Consider the following 21548-nt stretch of genomic DNA (forward strand, 5'->3'; position numbering starts at 1 on the left):
ACCCCCTTCCCACAACGTGTGCCCACAGAACCCCCTTTCCACATCATGTCCCATGAGAAATTTGGGGGCCCGCTGATCTAAGGGGTAACAGAAATGACAGGAGTGGAGCTGGGATTTTTCTAGAGCTGCTTCCACTCCCCTTGGTTTCTGGATCCATGGTGATGAGCTGGGGAGAACAGGGGGTGCTGGAGAGCTGCCCAGGGTGAGGAAATGATGAGGGGGGAAGCACGGAGCCATAAAGGCTGGGCCTGCCCTCAGCCCGGTGGCCCTGTCAGAGTGCACCACGACGTAGGCAGGGGGTGCCCTGTGGCAGAGGTGGTGGAGGAAAGAGGGCACCGTGGAGGCAGGCGCTGGGAGGGAAGGGCAGCTCTGCCGGAATGGGTCTCCAGGGGCCACCTCTATGTCACGGCTCCCATTTGCTTTCTCAACAGAACCCTCCATTTTGACCAGACACTGCTCATTTCAGTCAAGTTCCACATGCCTCCGTGCAGTTTTGACCGTGTGCCCTGGCAGTTTTCTTGGTCTTCACAAAGTTCGTTCCACCATGCCTTAACCTTTCCTCAGCACACAAAGACTGCCCTAGGACAGCACACAGAGTGGAGAAAATCGGGACTCAATAAATGCCTACTATCCATGAGGAAGTTTGGGTGGGTAAATACTCAGAGATACTTGCCAGGTAAACACAGAACAAGGAACCAACCCACCTCCAACAGCCGGGTAGACAGGACTTGCTGGTTTGGCAAAGGGACCTGGCCGGCAAAGAAAATTAACTCTTGCAAAGGCTCTTAAGAATGCATTTCTCCTTACTGCCTATGCCCAGGTCAGTCAGGAGACTAGTGGGGAACAAACAGCATTCTTAGGAGAGAGGAGCCTCCCTGCCCTGTTAGTGTGAAGCAGAGAAAAGTGTTCTGAGCAACAGAACAGCTGTCATTCAGTGGGTGCAGATCTTGCACCTCCTAGACTCACCTCACTGGGTCCTCACTGCAGCCTCTGGGGTGGGCATCTTGATTACCCCGTTTTTACAGATTGGACACGTGTGGCTCAAAGAGGCTACATGACCAGCCCAAGCCCACCGATCAAGTGCTAGTACCAGGACCTGAACTCAGAGGGTGTCCGCAGAGCACGCGTTTATACACCAAAGAGAAGTGCTTCCTGGGAAACCAAGAGGGTACCTGCGGAGAGTCAGCCCCAGCTACCAACACCCAGCCAGGTTCCTCTCCTTCTCCCACCTGCTCCTGATTCCCACCTCGAAGCCACCGGGGAGTGAAAGACCTAAAGAAGTGACTTCCTGAGCAGATGCAAGGAGATGCACCCCCTTCAGAGTCCACAACCGGGAGCTCCGGTGCCTGGAAACGTGTACTGGACAGGAAAGTTCTCATCCCAAATCCAACTCACCTTAGTGACACTATCTCTGATTCTATGCTGGCTCAGGACAACAGAGCAGGGAGAGCCTTTGGATAGCAGCTTGTTCACACACAAAAGGAAATGGAGGCCCACAGCAGGGAAGGGACTCTTCCAAGCTCACACTCAGAGCAGAGCAGGGCAAGGACCCGGATGTCCCGATCCTCAGCCCAGGCTGTTTCCTGAACCGTAACTAACATCGCTAAGCGCTGGCTGTGTGCTGCGCTTTACATGGGTGATCACATTTAATCCTCATAACAACCCTACGAGATGGGTTCAGCTGAAGAAACAGAAGCACAAAGAAGGTAAATAACCTCCACCTGGACTCAGCAGGCATGACGGGCAAAACCATATTCAAACTCAAAATGTGACCCCAGAGTCTGTACACTTAACCACGGGCCCATCCAGCCAGAGTCTGCGCTAGAGAGCACTCTTAGTACTGAGGACTCTACTGAGTTTCTGTTTATGCAGGTTCTACCTATTCATATTTACTGAATTAAAATATGTTAAGGGACTTTCCTGGTGGCACAGTGGTTAAGAACCCGCCTGCCAATGCAGGGGACACAGGTTCGAGCCCTGGTCCGGGAAGATCCCACATGCTGCGAAGCAACTGAGCCCGTGCGCCACAACTACTGAGCCTGCGCTCTAGACCCGCGAGCCACAACTACTGAAGCCTGTGCACCTAAAGCCCGTGCTCTGCAACAAGAGAAGCCATGCAATGAGAAGCCCACGTGCAGCAACAAAGACCCAATGCAACAACAACAACAAAAAATTTTTTTAAACCAAGGATTTTTTTTTTAGATTTTAAACTTTTTATTTTGAGATAATTAATAGCTTCACATGTAGCTGTAAGAAATAATACAGAAAGAACCTATGTACACTTTACAGTTCCCCCCAGTGGTAACATCTTGCAAAACTACAGTGTAATATCACAACTGGGAGGGTAAGGTTGATAGAGGCCACCGATCTCATTCAGATTTCACCATTTTCAAATGTACCCATCTGAGTGTGCTCATATCTAATTCTCTGCAATTTTACCACGTGCCCAGACTCACGCGGACCACCACCACAGCCCGATACGGAGTTATGCCACCACTACAAGGCTCCCGTCATGTTACCCCTCTATAGCCACATCAACCTCCAAGCCCTCCCCTCCCTAACTCCTGACGACCACTAATCTGCTCTCCAGCTCTATAATTCTGTTATTCCGAGAATGTTAAATAAGCAGAGCCGTACGGTATGCAACCTTCTGAGAGAAGCTTTTTCACTCAGCACAATATCCCTGAGATCCATCCAAGCTGTGGCAGCCATCAGTTTTCACTCCTTTTTATTGCTGAGTAGTATTCCGTGGTGTGGATACGCTACAGTTTATTTAATGATTCATCCCCTAAAGAAAGTTTGGGTTCTAGTTTGGGGCTACCACAAAAAAAGTTGCTATGGACACTCATATACAGATTTTTGGGTGAACATAGGTTTTCATTTCTTTGGGGATAAATTACCAAATGACAACTGGTGGGTCACATGATGAGCACATGTCTAGTTTTATAAGAAACTACCAGTATACGTCAAGTGGGTGAATCGTACAGTATATGAATTATATCTTGATAAAGTTGTTTTTAAAAAAGGAAAGAATTTTCTAGAATGTACCGTTCTACATTCCCACCAGCAATGCACGAGAGGTCCATTTTCTCTGCATCCTTGCCACAATTTGGTGTTATCATCACTTTTTTTTTTAAGATTTAATTTTATTTATTTTTGGCTACGTTGGGTCTTCGTTGCTGCGCGCGGGCTTTCTCTAGTTGTGGCAAGCGGGGGCTACTCTTGGTTGTGGTGCTCTGGCTTTTCCTTGCTGTGGCTTCTCTTGCTGTAGAGCACTGGCTCTAGGCGCACGTGGGCTTCGGTAGTTGTGGCGTGCGGGCTTAGTTGTTCCACGGCATGTGGGATCTTCCCGGACCAGAGATCGAACCCGTGTCCCCTGCATTAGCAGGCGGACTCCTGTCTATTGCGCCACCAGGGAAGTCCCATCACTTTTTATTTTAGCCTTTAGCCATACTGATAGTTGTGCAGTGATATCACATTGTGGTTTAAAACTGAGAAATGTTTAAATTACAAGAATAGACAAGCATAAAAGAAAAAACTAAAAAATTGGACATCATCAAAATTAAAGATGTTCGTGCTTCAAAGGACACCATCAAGAAGTGAAAAGATACCCCACAGAATGGGAAAATTTTTTGCAAATCATGTTTCTGATTAGGGACTTGTATCAGGAATATGTAAAGATAAATAACCCAATTTTAAAACTGGCAAAGGATCTGAATAGATATTCCTCCAAAGAAGACACACAAATGGCCAATATGCATACGAAAAGATGCTCAACATCATTAGCCATCGGATAAATGCAAGTCAAAACCACAATAAGATATCACTTCACACTCACTAGGATGTCTAGAATCAGAAAGACATGTAACAACAAATGTTGGTGAGGATGTAGAGAAATTGGAACCCTCATACATTGCTGGTGGGAATGTAAAATGGTGCAGCCACTTTGAAAAACAGTCTGACAGTTTCTCGAAAAAAATTAAACATGAGCTACCGTATATACACCCAAGAGAAATGAAAATATGTTCATATAAAACATGTACATGGATGTTTGTGACAGCATTGCTCATACTATTCATACTAGCCAAAAAGTGGAAACAATCCAAATGTCCATCAACTGAGATGTGGATAAATAAAATGTAGTCTAGCCATAAAATTGAATGGTATTCAGCAACAAAAAGGAATGAAATACTGACACATGCTATCACATAGATGAACCTTGAAAAAATGTTGCCATGTGAAAGAAGCCAGACACAAAGGACCACATATTATCTGATTCTATTTACATGCAATGTCCAAAAGAGGCAAAACTATAGAGATAGACAGGAGATTAGAGGTTGCCTAGGGTTGGGAGAATTGAGGGAATTGAGCAATGACTGCTAATGGGTATAGTTCTTCCTCTTGGGGTGATAAAAATGTTCTAAATTGATTGTGGTGATGGTCGCACAACTCTGTGAATATACTAAAAACCACTGAACTGTGCAATTTAATTGATTGAACTGTATAGTATGTCAATAAAGCTGTTAATTAAACACTGGGAAACCAAAAAATTCATTTGACTTGCTCTATTGATATATTCACTTTATTGCGGTGGTCTGGAATTGAACCCACAATATCTTCGAGATATGCCTGAATGCTTATTCCAAAGACAGTACTAGGGATCCAAAATACATCTGTACACTTCCTTGGAAATTCTCTCCAGAGCCTGTTTATGGGCCCTGCAAAAACTAATCTGCCTCAAAATGAACCTCCAGGGACTTCCCTGGTAGTCCAGTGGTTAAGACTCTGTGCTTCCACTTCAGGGGGCACGGGTTTGATCCCTGGTTGGGGAACTAAGATCCCGCATGCCGAGAGGTGTGGCCAAAAATTAAAAACAAAAAAACGAATCTGCCTCATTACTGACTTGTTACCAAGTTGGTCAGATCAAAAGTTTCACCCAGGAATTTTAAGTCTATTCACATTTGACCCAAGAACAATCAGTTTCTTGAACCCAAACCAGCCCTCTCCAAGGACTAAGATTTAGCTGTCCCTGAGTGAATGAGCCCTACAGGCAGTTACCAAAGAGCAATCCCCAAAGGTTCTGAACCCACAGTACATGAAACAAGCACGGAATGAAAACTGTCATTTCTTGGGCATGACCTTCCTATCAAGCTATTTCCTAAGCATGGACTATGGGTCAACACTATGCCAGGACCTGGGTTCATGAGGGTGTCCATGCTCCTCAGGTCAAGCCTACCTCCTGGGTATTTTTACTTTTATTTATTTATTTTAAAAATAAATTTATTTATTTATTTTTGGCTGCATTGGGTCTTCGTTGGTGCACGCGGGCTTTCTCTAGTTGTAGTGGACTGGGGCTACGCTTCGTTGCGGTGCGTGGGCTTCTCAGTGTGGTGGCTTCTCTTGTTGCAGAGCACGGGCTCTAGGCACGTGGGCTTCAGTAGTTGTGGCATGCAGGCTCGGTAGTTGTGGCTCGCGAGCTCTAGAGCGCAGGCTCAGTAGTTGTGGCGCATGAGCTTAGTTGCTCCGCGGCATGTGGGATCTTCCCGGACCAAGGCTCAAACCCGTGTCCCCTGCATGGGCAGGCGGATTCTTAACCGCTGCGCCACCAGGAAAGTCGACTTCTGGGGATTTTTAATCCACCCCCTTGCCCTTTACCTATGAGGAAACAGGCCCGAGAGATGCAAGAAGAGTATGGTCAGGAGGGCAGGCTCTGGAGTCGCCTAGGTTGGAATCAGCCTCTGCTGATCAACAGCTACTGACAGCTAACCCGCTCCGTGCTCTAGCGTCCTCATCTGTAAAGTGGGAATAATAACTGTCCTATCTCAAGGGGTTGTTAAGAGGAGTAAATGAGCTGATACATTTAAAATACCTAGCATAGAACCTGGCAGATCATAAACACTCAAGAAACGTTGAAGATTCTTACTTTTAATCACTCAGCTAGTTAATAGCAAGACCAGAAAAAACACCCAAGTCTTTCAGATCCCAAAGCCCACAATCTTTTTTGTCTAACATTTTTGATTTACAGATCCTTTAAGGATCTGATAAAAACCATCAACGCTCTCTTTTGTTTGGCTCACTTATTTACTTATTCACTCAACAAACATCTCCTGAGCACCTACTACGTTCCAGGCACTGGGGATGCTGTGGTGTTAACAGCCTAGTGGAAAGGAGCAATAGTTAGCGGTAATTACAGAAGTAAAGAAAATCGGGAGACAGGACTTCCCTGGTGGTGCAGTGGTTCGGAGTCTGCCAGCCAATGCAGGGGACATAGGTTCGAGCCCTGGTCCGAGAAGATCCCACATGCCGCGGAGCAACTAAGCCCGTGCGCCCCAACTACTGAGCCTGTACTCTGGAGTCTGCGAGCCACAACTACTGAAGCCCGTGTGCCTAGAGCCCGTGCTCTGCAACAAGAGAAGCCACCACAATGAGAACGAAGAGTAGCCCCTGCTCACCGCAACTAGAGAAAGCCCGCACGCAGCAACGAAGACCCAATGCAGCCAAAAATAAATAAATAAATTAATTAATTAATTTAAAAAAAAGAAAACCAAGAGAACACAACAGAAGGACGGGCCTGAAACAAGCAGGGGCACAGGAAGAATTTCCTGAGGAGGTACTATTTAAGATGGGATCAGAAAAATGCCCAGTAACCACTTTAGATAGGTTTTCCTAAAAATATGTCCCCTTTTCCCCAGGGCATCTCTTGGGCCCAAAGACTCTCCAGCCACCAACATCGAGAGTGGTGAAGAGCAGGGGGGAAGCCCAAAGGCTCTCCTGAGCTTTGGGAAGCCACACACACCCAGACGGACGGCCAGGTGGCAGCTGAGGGACTGCAGAAAGCACACTGCACTAGGCGTCAGATCTGCCCTCAAGACCCATTTCCCAGCTGTGTGACACTGTACAAACTTCCTGGCCCCTCTGAGTCTCCATTTCTTCATCTGCAAAATGGGGCATAGTAGGGATAAGATATATTACTATAAGCGGGCTACGGAACTGAAGCCTGGACTTGTCAAGTTTCACAGACACCTAGGTTCTCTGCTTCCCCCCCTTTTTTAAACTACCAATGGTTTAGGCTAGAGTTATGTTTCTTTCGACTCAATTTACAGACATATCTTAGGGTTGGAATAGTGACACAAAAGGTCAGAGGCCTAGCGAAGGAACTGGGCTCCCTTCAAATATTCTAGTTGACTAAAAGAATCCTAAGTGTTTCAAGAGCCTTTAAAATGTTGTTTCATCTAATGATCCATTACTGCAAAGCTATCCTAAGGAAACAATTCAAACCACAGAAAAGAAGATGGTCATCTCAGCATTATTTATAAGCACAAAAAACTGAAAGTAGAAACATAACCTCATGTTCAAACATAAAGAAATGGTTACATACATTATAAATCCTCAAAAGAAATACTACACCATCATTAATAACTTTCAGCACAAGATATGGAGAGCTACATGTCAATTATATCTCAATAAAGCTGAGAAAAAAAAACAAGATATGGGTAAAAGCTGTAGATAATGTTAACTGGGAAAAGCATGCACGGAACTCAACATTCACAAATATAACAACTAGGAAATAAAATATGCACATAAAACAACTTCAGGAGGAAATATATAAAGAGAGCTGCCAGGGACTTCCCTGGTGGCACAGTGGTTAAGAAACTGCCTGCCAATGCAGGGGACACGGGTTCCAGCCCTGGTCCGGGAAGATCCCACATGCCACGGAGCAAATAAGCCCGTGCGCCACAACTACTGAGCCTGCGCTCTAGAGCCCGCGAGCCACAACTACTGAGCCTGTGTGCCACAACTACTGAAGCCTGCGTGCCTAGAGCCAGTGCTCCGCAACAAGAGAAGCCACCGCAATGTGAAGCCTGCGCGCCGCAACAAGAGTAGCCCCCACTCGCCGCAACTAGAGAAAGCCCGCCTGCAGCAACAAAGACCCAACGCAGCCAAAAATAAATTAATTAACTGATTAAAAAAAAAAAAAAGAGCTGCCATATAGAGATTATGGGTCAGTTTTTCTCCCTTTTTCCTGTTTTCTAAACTTTCTGTGACATTGTATAACATTGTATAATTTTTATAATTATAAAAATTTTTTATATTTGAAAAAAGAGCACGTAAAGGAGTCTTGAGGCAGGTTACAGAGCAGATGGGACCCAAGACCTGGCACCAGCTGGACTCGTCCAGTATGTCAGCATGGCCATCCTGTGTGCTACTGCCTTCTGAATCATGCAATGCCACCTCACCCAGATAAGCCACGGCCACTCAGCAAGGGGAGGACTCCTGTCAGAACTGAGGTTTCCTGAGTCCAGGCCACTTTCCACTGGGAGAAAACTGGCCCAGTGTGGCATCTTCCACAGGCTTGAGGGACTCTGGGGTTCCAGGGTGGCTGGCCCCTACTCCCAGAGACAGCCTGCTTTGAAAACTATGGTTCCCTGCATCACTGGCCCTCTGATCCCCCTGGCCTCCTGTTTAGTTGGGCATTTATCTTGTTAATGCTATGGGGAACTCTAGGTCCAGAAAGCACAAAAAAGTCTAAAGTGAGCAAGGGCTGGAGCTGGCTCTAAGCCAAAGCCACAGGGCTACCTGATGTCCCCTAGGTCTGCTAAAATGACAAATAGCAGCGTGGCAGAGGGCTCACCTCATCCATGCCGGAGGCAGTGAAGAAGATGCCAACCTCCTCGGCATATTTCTGCAGCTCCTTGTACTGGGCGTGGCTGAATTCCAGGTGGCGTTTGTGCTCCCCGTACGTCTTCCCCCAGGAATGCTTCGAAGTATACGGCCTCTCCAAGGCTTTCCGATTAAACTTATACTCCAGCTCACTCTTCTGGAACTTGGCACAGTCAGCGCCACACTCCTGCAACACACATTAGGGCTCCTTTAATGACCCTGCACAGATTCTGAGAGACAAGAGAAGTGTTGGGGCAACTGCTATGAAATTATTATCTTTAAAAATAACATCGGGGGGCTTCCCTGGTGGTGCAGTGGTTGAGAGTCTGCCCGCCGATGCAGAGGACACGAGTTCGTGCCCCAGTCCGAGAGGATCCCACATGCCGCGGAGCGGCTGGGCCCATAAGCCATGGCCGCTGAGCCTGCGCGTCCGGAGCCTGTGCTCCGCAACGGGAGAGGCCACAACAGTGAGAGGCCCGCGTACCGCAAAAAAAAATAAGAATAAAAAAAAATAACATGAATTGACAGATGCATTAAGAACTCCCAAAGAAGAGAAACAGGAAAAGCAAGGAAGTCTCACAGGAATAAAAGGGTGGCGATGGGGGTTCTGCTGTATTTTTCCCTCTTAAAATGTATAAAAAAAAAAGGGGGGGCTGCTTTGTTTTGTATTATAATATTAAAAATAATTAATCAAACAGTCAAAGAAGATTTTAAGTTGTGTAACTCGGCAGAGGCTATGAAAACTGGGCCAGAATTTAGGGGAAAAAGTCAGAATCTGACTTAACTCTGACTCTCTTGGATAAGTCACTTCCTATCTCTGGACTCAGTTTCTCCATCTATACAAATGGCCATTTGGACTAGCTCTAGGACCTGTAACTTGCTGAGGAGCCCCTGATGGGGGTGGGAAACAAAGGAACAACTGTGTTTTTAGCTGTTCTGCACATCTGCTTTTCTGCATGGCATCTCGTTTGAACAAGAGGTTCTGGGGCAAAAGCAAGCAAACTTAGAAATGCCCCAGCTTTACTTAACAGAAGCTATAATATAAAAGCTGGATTGTCTGACTATAAAAGCTGTAATTTTATTGCCAGTCAGCCTCCAATCTTTCAAAATTGTTTTTTAAAACCACTCAACAGATAGATTAAGCAAAGCTCTCTAAAGTCTCAGCTCGCTGACATTTCTGTAGACACAGAGGTCTTCATGCTGCTGGAAACCTCAGCTCCAGAAATGCCTGTGCTGAGAGTGCTGCTTCTACTCCTGGAAAAATCAAAAGATGGCACAGTCAGGACTTGATGCTGGATAGAAGTTCAGAGAACATTAGACCTGAAAGTGACCTTGGGCAACAGAGTCCTCATTGTCTAGATGAAGATCCCAAGGCCTAGAGTGACCTGACCAAAGCTGCACAGTGAGTCTCTGGCAGAGCTGGCCAGAGGGCTTTCCTGAACGCTGCAGAACATGATCTTCACAGAACACTGCTTCCTTCCCTTTGCTTCTCACCTCCGTGTGAAGAAGTAGACTTACCGGCAAGAAGTTAAAAAGCTTGTCTCCACCTAGGCAAGTAGTAAAGTGAAGTAAAACAGCAGAAAGTACTAATGATAAGAGATAAGATAAAGTTCTAACACATTCCACCTGACAGCAGTTGTATGGGGAGGACAGCAGGTTCCTCCTCTTCTTTTCTCAGCTTCTTTCCTAAATATGACAAATTTCTCTATCTGTTTAATGCTATGGTCAACTCTTGGTTCAGAAAACACAACCACTGTCACTATTTTACCATAATGCTGATGGTTTCTTTGCTCAAGCTTTTATTGCTTCTCTACTGGCAAAAAGCAAGCTACAGAATGAGCCAAGGTGTGATGTGCCCTTTGCATCAAAATTTGAGAGTTAAAAGTATATTCAATCAGCAAATTTCTAATTGTAACACAGTTATATTTTTATACATATTATATAATTATAATAAAATTTTATTGTAATAAAATAAAAATAATTGGGTGAACAAAGAAAAGAACAAAGGGTGTCACTCATCATCCAATTATACAAAAGCTTAAGTTGCAACCCACTGTAGTCACCCAGAGAGTGAGTCCTAAGAGGAACTCAGCATAGGAAAAACAGGATGAGGGATTCTGTGCTTTGGATAAAAAGCCCCCAGAGGAGCTTCTGGGTTGGCGAACACGTGGAGGTGATGGGAGAGTGGTGCGCCTGGAGAAGTCATGGGAAGTCTGCTCCCATTCCCCGTGCCTTGCCCTATGCATCCCTTTCATCTGGCTGTCCCTGAGTTATATCATTTTATGATCCACTGCAGATCTACTGTGTGGCTGACAGGGTCTTGGTGCTCCAGCCGGGTGTCAGGCCTGAGCCTCTGAGGTGGGAGAGCTGAGTTCAGGACATTGTCCACCAGAGACCTCCTGGCCCCATGTAATATCAAATGGTGAAAGCTCTCTCAGAGATCTCCATCTCAACGCTAAGACCCAGCTCCACTCAACAACCAGCAAGCTACAGTGTTGGACACCCCATGCCAAACAACTAGCAAGACAGGAACACAACCCCATCCATTAGCAGAGAGGCTGCCTAAAGTCATACTAAGTTCACAGATACCCCAAAACACACCACCAGATGCAGTCCTGCCCATCAGAAATACAAGATCCAGCCTCATCCACCAGAACACAGGCACCAGTCCCCTCCACCAGGAAGCCTACACAACCTACTGAACCAACCTTACCCACTGGCGGCAAACATCAAAAACAACAGGAACTACGAACCTGCAGCCTGTGAAAAGGAGACCTCAAACACAGTAAGTTAAGCAAAATGAGAAGACAGAGAATTACACAGCAGATGAAGGAGCAAGGTAAAAACCCACTAGACCAAACAAATGAAGAGGAAATAGGCAGTCTACCTGAAAAATAATTCAGAATAATGAGAGTAAAGATCAAAAATCTTGGAAATAGAATGGAGAAAATACAAGAAATGTTTAACAAGGACCTAGAAGAACTAAAGAGCAAACAATGATGAACAACACAATAAATGAAATTAAAAATTCTCCAGAAGGAATCAATAGCAGAATAACTGAGGCAGAAGAACAGATAAGTGACCTGGAAGATAAAATAGTGGAAATAACTACCACAGAGCTGAATAAAGAAAAAAGAATGAAAAGAATTGAGGACAGTTTCAGAGACCTCTGGGAGAACATTAAACACACCAACATTCGAATTATAGGGGTCCCAGAAGAAGAAGAGAATAAAAAAAGGGACTGAGAAAATATTTGAAGAGATTATAGTTGAAAACTTCCCTAATATGGGAAAGGAAATAGTCAATCAAGTCCAGGAAGCACAGAGAGTCCCATACAGGATAAATCCAAGGAGAAACACACCAAGGCACATACTAATCAAACTATCAAAAATTAAATACAGGGCTTCCCTGGTGGCGCAGTGGTTGAGAGTCCGCCTGCCGATGCAGGGGACAGGGTTCGTGCCCCGGTACGGGAGGATCCCACGTGCCGCGGAGCGGCTGGGCCCGTGAGCCATGGCCGCTGAGCCTGCGCGTCCGGAGCCTGTGCTCCGCAACAGGAGAGGCCACAACGGTGAGAGGCCCGCGTACCACCAAAAAAAAAAAAAAAAAAAAAAAAAAATTAAATACAAAGGAAAAATATTAAAAGCAGCAAGGGAAAAGCAACAAATAACATACAAGGGAATCTCCATAAGGTTAACAGCTGATCTTTCACCAGAAACTCTGCAAACCAGCAGGGAGTGGCAGGACATATTTAAAGTGACGAAAGAGAAAAACATACAACCAAGATTACTCAACCCAGCAAGAATCTCATTCAGATTCAACAGAGAAATTAAAACCTTTACAGACAAGCAAAAGCTAAGAGAATTCAGCACCACCAAACCAGCTTTACAACAAATCCTAAAGGAAGTTTTCTAGGCAGGAAACACAAGAGAAGAAAAGGACCTACAATAATAAACCCAAAACAGTTAAGAAAATGGTAATAGGAACACACATATCGATAACTACCTTGAATGTAAATGGATTAAATGCTCTAACCAAAAGACATAGACTGGCTGAATGGATACAAAAACAACACCTGTATATTTGCTGTCTACAAGGGACCCACTTCAGACCTAGGGACACATACAGACTGAAAGTGAGGGGATGGCAAAAGATATTCCATGCAAATGGAAATCAAAAGAAAGCTGGAGTAGCAATTCTCATATCAGACAAAATGGACTTTAAAATAAAGACTATTACAAGAGACAAAGAAGGACACTACATAATCATCAAGGGATCAATCCAAGAAGAAGATATAACAATTGTAAATATTTATGCACCCAACATAGGAGCACCTCAATACATAAGGCAAATGCTAACAGCCATAAAAGGGGAAATCGACAGTAACACAATCATACTAGGGGACTTTAACACCCCACTTTCACCAATGGACAGATCATCCAAAATGAAAATAAATAAGGAAACACAAGCCTTAAATGATACATTAAACAAAATGGACTTAATTGATATTTATAGGACATTCCATCCGAACACAACAGAATACACTTTCTTCTCAAGTGCTCATGGAACATTCTCCAGGATAGATCATATCTTGGGTCACAAATCAAGCCTTGGTAAATTTAAGAAAATTGAAATCATATCAAGTATCTTTTCCAACCACAACACTATGAGGCTAGATATCAATTACAGGAAAAAATCTGTAAAAAATACAAACACATGGAGGCTAAACAATACACTACTTAATAACGAAGTGATCACTGAAGAAATCAAAGAGGAAATCAAAAAATACCTAGAAACAAATGACAATTAAAACACGATGACCTAAAAGCTATGGGATGCAGCAAAAGCAATTCTAAGAGGGACGTTTATAGCAATACAATCCTACCTCAAGAAACAAGAAACATCTCAAATAAACAACCTAACCTTATACCTAAAGCAATTAGAGAAAGAAGAACAAAAAAAAACCCGAAGTTAGCAGAAGGAAAGAAATCATAAAGATCAGATCAGAAATATATGAAAAAGAAATGAAGGAAATAATAGCTAAGATCAATAAAACTAAAAGCTGGTTCTTTGAGAAGATAAACAAAATTGATAAACCACTAGCCAGACTCATCAAGAAAAAAAGGGAGAAGACTCAAATCAACAGAATTAGAAATGAAAAAGGAGAAGTAACAACTGGCACTACAGAAATACAAAGGATCAGAAGAGATTACTACAAGCAACTCTATGCCAATAAAATGGACAAACTGGAAGAAATGAACACATTCTTAGAAAAGCACAACCTCCTGAGACTGAACCAGGAAGAAATAGAAAATATAAACAGACCAGTCACAAGCACAGAAATTGAGACTGTGATTAAAAATCTTCCAGGGCTTCCCTGGTGGCGCAGTGGTTGAGAGTCCACCTGCCGATGCAGGGGACACGGGTTCGTGCCCCGGTTCGGGAAGACCCCACATACTGCGGAGCGGCTGGGCCCGTGAGCCATGGCCGCTGAGCCTGCGCGTCTGGAGCCTGTGCTCCGGAACGGGAGAGGCCACAACAGTGAGAGGCCCACGTACCGAAAAAAAAAAAAATCTTCCAAAAAAAAGGCCAGGACCAGATGGCTTCACAGGCAAATTCTATCAAACATTTAGAGAAGAGCTAACACCTATCCTCTCAAACTCTTCCAAAATATAGCAGAGGGAGGAACACTCCCAAACTCATTCTACGAGGCCACCATCACCCTGATACCAAACCAGACAAAGATGTCACAAAGAAAGAAAATAACAGGTCAATATTACTGATGAACATAGATGCAAAAATCCTCAACAAAGTACTAGCAAACAGAATCCAACAGCACATCAAAAGGATCATACACCATGATTAAGTGGGGTTTACCCCAGGGATGCAAGGATTCTTCAATATATACAAATCAATCAATGTGATAAACCATATTAACAAATTGAAGGAGAAAAACCGTATGATCTTCTCAATAGATGCAGAAAAAGCTTTTGACAAAATTCAACACCCATTTATGATAAAAACTCTCCCGAAAGTAGGCATAGAGGGAACTTACCTCAACATAATAAAGGCCGTATATGACAACCCCACAGCCAACATCATTCTCAATGGTGAAACATTGAAACCATTTCCACTAAGATCAGGTACAAGACAAGGTTGCCCACTCTCACCACTATTATTCAACATAGTTTTGGAAGTTTCAGCCACAGAACTCAGAGAAGAAAAAGAAATAAAAGGAATCCAAATTGGAAAAGAAGAAGTAAAACTGTCACTGTTTGCAGATGACATGATACTATACATAGAGGATCCCAAAGATGCTACCAGAAAACTACTAGAGCTAATCAATGAATTTGGTAAGGTAGCAGGATACAAAATTAATGCACAGAAATCTCTTGCATTCCTATACACTAATGACGAAAAATCTGAAAGAGAAATTAAGGAAACACTTCAATTTACCATTGCAACAAAAAGAATTAAATACCTAGGTATAAACCTACCTAAGGAGACAAAAGACCTGTATGTGGTAAAGTATAAGACACTGATGAAAGAAATTAAAGATGATACAAACAGATGGAGAGATATACCATGTTCTTGGATTGGAAGAGTCAACATTGTGAAAATGACTATACTACCCAAAGCAATCTACAGATTCAATGCAATCCCTATCAAATTACCAATGGCATTTTTCACAGAACTAGAACAAAAAATTTCACAATTTGTATGGAAACACAAAAGACCCCGAATAGCCAAAGCAATCTTGAGAAAGAAAAACAGAGCTGGAGGAATCAGGCTCCCTGACTTCAGACTATACTACAAAGCTACAGTAATCAAGACAATATGGTACTGGCACAAAAACAGAAATATAGATCAATGGAACAGGATAGAAAGCCCAGAGATAAACCCACACACATATGGTCACCTTATCTTTGATAAAGCAGGCAAGAATATACAATGAAGAAAAGACAGCCTCTTCAATAAGTGGTGCTGGGAAAACTGGACAGCTACATGTAAAAGAATGAAATTAGAACACTCCCTAATTCCATACACAAAAATAAATTCAAAATGGATTAAAGGCCTAAATGTAAGGCCAGACACTATAAAACTCTTAGAGGAAAACATAGGCAGAACACTCTATTACATACATCACAGCAAGATCCTTTTTGACCCACCTCCTAGAGAAATGAAAATAAAAACAAAAATAAACAAATGGGACCTAATGAAACTTAAAAGCTTTTGCACAGCAAAGGAAACCATAAACAAGATGAAAAGACAACCCTCAGAATGGGAGAAAATAGCTGCAAACAAAGCAACTGACAAAGGATTAATCTCTAAAATTTACAAGCAGCTCATGCAGCTCAGTATCAAAAAAACAAACAACCCAGTCCAAAAATGGGCAGAAGACCTAAATAGACATTTCTCCAAAGAAGATATACAGATTGCCAACAAACACATGAAAGGATGCTCAACATCACTAATCATTAGAGAAATGCAAATCGAAACTACAATGAGGCATCACCTCACACCAGTCAGAATGGGCATCATCAAAATATCTACAAACAACAAATGCTGGAGAGGGTGTGGAGAAAAGGGAACCCTCTTGCACTGTTGGTGGGAATGTAAATTGATACAGCGACTATGGAGAACAGTATGGAGGTTCCTTAGAAAACTAAAAATAGAACTACCATATGACCCAGCGATCCCACTACTGGGCATATACCCTGAGAAAACCATAATTCAAAAAGCGTCATGTACCACAGTGTTCATTGCAGCTCTATTTACAATAGCCAGGACATGGAAGCAACCTATGTGTCCATCAACAGATGAATGCATAAAGAAGATGTGGCACATATATACAATGGAATATTACTCAGCCATAAAAAGAAATGAAATTGAGTTATTTGTAGTAAGGTGGATGGACCTAGAGACTGTCAAACAGAGTGAAGTAAATCAGAAAGAGAAAAACAAATACCATATGCTAACACATATATACAGAATATAAAAAAAAAATTGGTTCTAAAGAACCTAAGGGCAGGACGGGAATAAAGACACAGATGTAGAGAATGGACTTGAGGACATGGGGAGGGGGAAGGGTAAGCTGGGATGAAGTGAGAGCGTGCTGTGGACCTATATACACTACCAAATGTAAATAGATAGCTAGTGGGAAGCAGCCACATAGCACAGGGAGATCAGCTCAGTGTTTTGTGTCCACCTAGAGGGGTGGGATAGGGAAGGTGGGAGGGAGACGCAAGAGGGAGGAGATATGGGGATATATGTTTGTGTATAGCTGATTCACTTTGTTATACAGCAGAAACTAACACACGACTGTAAAGCAATTATACTCCAATAAAGATGTTAAAAAAAAAAAAAAGCCCCCAGATAGCTAACATGCATGTCTCAGGAAAAATTTTAATGATCCCAGATTCTTGCATTTGCCCATATATAGAAAAGCACTAAAATCATTAACTTGAGATACTTGTTCTTTGTGATTAGCAGTACTTTTTTTTACCAAGATTCATGCTTGATTACATGTATTTCCTAGCCAAAAAATCCATATATATACTGGCTTCTCCCCTACCTCTTTGGAGCAGTTTCTCAGATCTACTGAGAGACTGTATCCTGGGCTATAGTCCTCATTATAAAACTTAGCTCACAACTCTTCTGTTGCGCATTTTTATTTTGGTCAACAATTGAATGAACTGCCAATTAAAGAAGGTCACTTGCCACCTGGTTCTACAAGAATTAACTCACTACCCACTGCAGCTGCTGACCTTCAACATATCCTGAAAGTAATTTAGGGTAGAGATCAGGAATGAGGCTCTCTGTGCTCCAGGAAAACTGGCAGAACAGGCCTTTAGACAGTTAAGTATTTGTAGGAGAAATTTTTTATGAACCTGGATTCTTGAATCTTCCCATACTTAGAAAAGCACTAAAACCATTAACTAAGATATCTGTTCCTCGTGACTAGCAGCAACCTTCCACAGAGATGTGTGGTTGATTACAGGTTCCCTTCATCAAAATCACATATATACTTACCTCCCTCCTCACTGCTTCAGAACAGTTTCTCAGAGGCTGTCTCCCTGGTTATGACACTGAATAAACTCAGTATGACACTGAATAAACTCAACTCACAGCTCTTATACTATGTGATTTTTTCCAAGTTGACAGAACTCAACTTTTAATATTGTAAACAGATTTGGTACATGAACAAGCCAGCTTGTACATAATATACTCTGGATAACTAAACTTGGAAATGTGACTCCATCTGGCAAGAAAAAAAATCCTAAAATGTAAGGATTTCAAAAGATTCCATTGCTTTAAGTTTAAAAATAAAGATACATACATATTATAAAACAAGTGAAACTGAAGCTTAGAGAGGAAAAGTCCAAGATTATCCAGCTGCCCAAGATTATTCAGCTAGTAAATGGTATCATGACTCCAGTCCAGCGCTCTTTCCACTATAACACAACCTCAAACTCTTCATTCTCCTCCCCCGGAGAAAACTATCCTTCACAATTAAAACAGGAAGAAGAAAAAAAACCACTATAACTTTGTTTCTATGGCTTCACTATTTCTAGGTATTTTTACAACTTCAGCATTCAGAGTTGACACCTCCAAAATAAGGTTGTTTCCTAAATTAAGAGCCGAAGTCTCCCCCTAGAAAACAATGTTACAGTACAAAGGCTGGAGCCCTGTGTCTAAGAGCAAAGCTCTGAAATACATGAATTACTAGCTGTGGGCCCTCAGATAAGCCACTGATCTTCTCTGAGCCTTTAAAATGAAACCAACAGCATCTATTCCACTGTGTTGTTGTAGGAATTAAATGAGATGGTGCATTTAAAGCACTTGGCCCAGAAAGCATTCAAAAATGTTAGCAATTGTTACTCTTTAAAGGTATTTTAATTTTTAGATTTCATAAGTGATAACATAGAGTATTTGTTTTTCTCTGACTTATTTCACTAAGCATAATATCCTCCAGGTCCACCCACATTGTTGTAAATGGCAGAATTTCATTCTTTTTTATGCTTGAATAATATTCCATTGTGTATATCAACCACATCTTCTTTATCCATTCGTCTGTTGACGGACACTTAGGTTGCAAATAGACTCACAGATCTAGAGAACAAACTAATGGTTACCAGTGGGGAGAAGTAAGGGGGAGAGGTAAGATAGGAGTGGGGGATTAAGAAGCACCATCTACTATGTATAAAATAAATAAGCAACAAGGATGTATTGTACAGCACAGGGAAATATAGCCATTATTTTGCAATAACTTTAAATGGAGTATAATCTATAAAAACATTGAATCAGGGCTTCCCTGGTGGCGCAGTGGTTGAGAGTCCGCCTGCCGATGCAGGGGACGCAGGTTCGTGCCCCGGTCCAGGAGGATCCCACATGCTGCGGAGCGGCTGGGCCCGTGAGCCATGGCCGCTGAGCCTGCGCGTCTGGAGCCTGTGCTCCGCAACGTGAGAGGCCACAACAGTGAGAGGCCCACGTACCGCAAAAAAAAAAAAAAAAAAAAAAAAAAATTGAATCATTATGTTGTACACCTGAAACCAATGTTATTGCAAATCAATTATACTTCAATGAAAAAGTAAATAAAATTTAAAATAAAAGTATTTTTATGATTCAGTAGGCTTCCATAAAAGCTAGTCCTGAAGCAGTAATAAGAGTTAGTCCTGAAGGAGTAACAGAAAACCTAATCATGAATGACTGAGTGAACAGCACTGACTGAAGGGAAGTGAAAGGAAAAAAGATGGAGTGAGCTATCGCTAAACCAAGGAATCACAGCGCAGACTTATTGTGGGGCCCGGGGTCACAATGAAGAACGTGACAGGCCTCCCCTTCAGAGGGCTCACAGTCTAACAAAGAGAGAAGTTTAAACAGACAGTGACAATACAATTCGATGGGAACAATTACAGGAGCCCAGCTTTGCAGGCAGGGATTGGAGAAAGTATCCAAAGAGGGATCATAAATGTTCATTAACATCATATCACTAATAACCAACATGTATTGAGTCCTATTTGCCAAGTACTCTACTAAGAGCTTTACACGAGTTATCTCATTTGATCCTCACAACTCTATGAGGTAGGTAAGTACAAGGAATGGCAGGTGAGAGAGACAACAGCAAATTTCAGGAACTTCCTGGAAGTAATTCACTGTCGCTGGAAGATGTCAGAGATTAAAAAAAAAAAAAAAAAAAGGCAAGAAGGGGCCAGGTCATTAAGGTCTTGAAGGCTTTATTAAAGGGTTTCGACTCTACCCGCTGGCAGTGGGAAGCCACCGAAGGTGCCAGGCGGCTGATCAAATCTGTGTTTCAGAAAGATCATTCTGCCACCAGAAGGGAGCGAGAGAGCTGGGAGTAAGGCGGGGGGGGCGCAGATGCAGTAATGCAAACAAATCAGGATGGTGGCGGAGGGCTGAAGAGGATTCGAAACGTTTGGAAATGGATCCGGCGAGCTGGACGGCAGGCCGGACGTAGGGCACCGAGAGGCAGAGGAAGGATGGCCCCAGCTCTGCGCAGCCCTGCCCCACCCTTGCCCAGGCCGGTCTTCCCCAGGCCCCGCCCCCTGCTCGGCGCCCGAGTACTCTAGACAGTCCCCTCACCTTGGCCATGCGGATCATGCGCTTGGCCACGTCCAGGTCGCCCTGGTGGTTCTGGCCGATCTCGGCAATGATGAAGCATGGGTGCTGCCCGCCCACCCAGCGCCCGGGACACAGCTCCAGCTCCAGCGGCATGGCAGCGGCTCGCGCTTCCGCGCCACACCACCCGTCACGGTGCCGCCGCCGCCGCCTTGGTCGTTTCGGTCAGCAGCCCAGCAGAGCCCACACGCCGGCCCCGCCACGTCAGCCCGCGACCACCGCGCAGCCAATCCTCGAGCGCCGCCTCGCTCCAGACAGCCAATCAGGTCAGGGGGCGGAGCCACCCTCTAGGGGAGAGGTGCGGCGGGAAGAGGAAGCCGCGCGCACTTCTCCGGAGCTGAGCTTGTGGCTCACGGGGTCTGGTGGTCGTGGGGTCCCTGCGTTTACCCGTGAGCAGACATTCCCCGAAGGAGGCTGACGGCTGGGTGCCTTCGGCGTGGAGAGAGTGCGCGCCCTACAGTGTAATGGAAATACAGATTCTGGAGTTAGAATTACAGAGCTGGTTCGAGCCCAGCCCATGCCACTAACCAGCTCTTGATCCTGAATACCTTAGTCTTTCTGAGTTTTATTTTCCTTTTTCTCTGAAATGGGAAAATTATAAAGACCCCACCTCTTAAGGTTCGTGAGATGATGTATAGAACACCCTAATCACAGTACTTGGACTGTAGTAAGCTTTCAATAAGTGGTTGCCAGGCTTCCCTGGTGGCCCAGTGGTTGGGGTTCGCCTGACGGTGCAGGGGACGCGAGTTCGTGCCCCGGTCCCGGAGGATCCCACGTGCCGCGGAGCGGCTGGGCCCGTGAGCCATGGCCGTTGGGCCGGCACGTTTGGAGCCCGTGCTCCGCAGCGGAAGAGGCCGCAGCAGTGAGAGGCCCACATACTGCAAAAAAAAAAAAAAAAGTGGTTGCCAGTCCTATTACACGAGAGGCAACAAGTTCAAAAAGGTCACTGAGGGCTTCCCTGGAACGGCTAGGCCCGTGAGCCATGGACGCTGAGCCTGCGTGTCCAGAGAGAGGCCCGCATACCGCAAAAAAAAAAAAAGTTCACTGACTTGTCCAAAGCCGTCCAGGAAGCTGTGGTGGAGCTGGGATTAGGACCCTGGACTGCCTCCTAGCCTAGGGCTCTTGCAATACACTATACTGGGTTACAGACAAAGCTGAGAAATAACCAGTTTGAAGGAAGAAATAACACTTGATTCCCTGCTTGACTTTCAGAACTAATGAGCAAAGTAACAACAGAAAGGAGAGGA

At 44.1% G+C, this 21548-nt stretch overlaps 1 protein-coding gene across 2 annotated transcripts in view; it reads right to left on the reverse strand.

Annotated features, from left to right (window-relative positions):
- Positions 1-20465, reverse strand: part of NANS (N-acetylneuraminate synthase) — a 29385-nt gene extending 8920 nt beyond the window's left edge. For both annotated transcript variants that reach the window (XM_082655814.1, XM_082655813.1), the window contains exons 1-2: positions 20266-20465; positions 8633-8848 (exon numbers count right to left, since the gene is read on the reverse strand). In XM_082655814.1, coding sequence (XP_082511940.1) covers positions 8633-8848; positions 20266-20397 — 348 coding nt within the window. In that variant the 5' untranslated portion in view covers positions 20398-20465. The remainder of the gene's footprint in view (positions 1-8632; positions 8849-20265) is intronic.
- Positions 20466-21548: the final 1083 nt, after the last annotated feature.

Source organism: Grampus griseus (assembly GCF_964374135.1).
Source record: "Grampus griseus genome assembly, chromosome: 6".
Taxonomy (NCBI): Eukaryota; Metazoa; Chordata; class Mammalia; order Artiodactyla; family Delphinidae; genus Grampus; species Grampus griseus.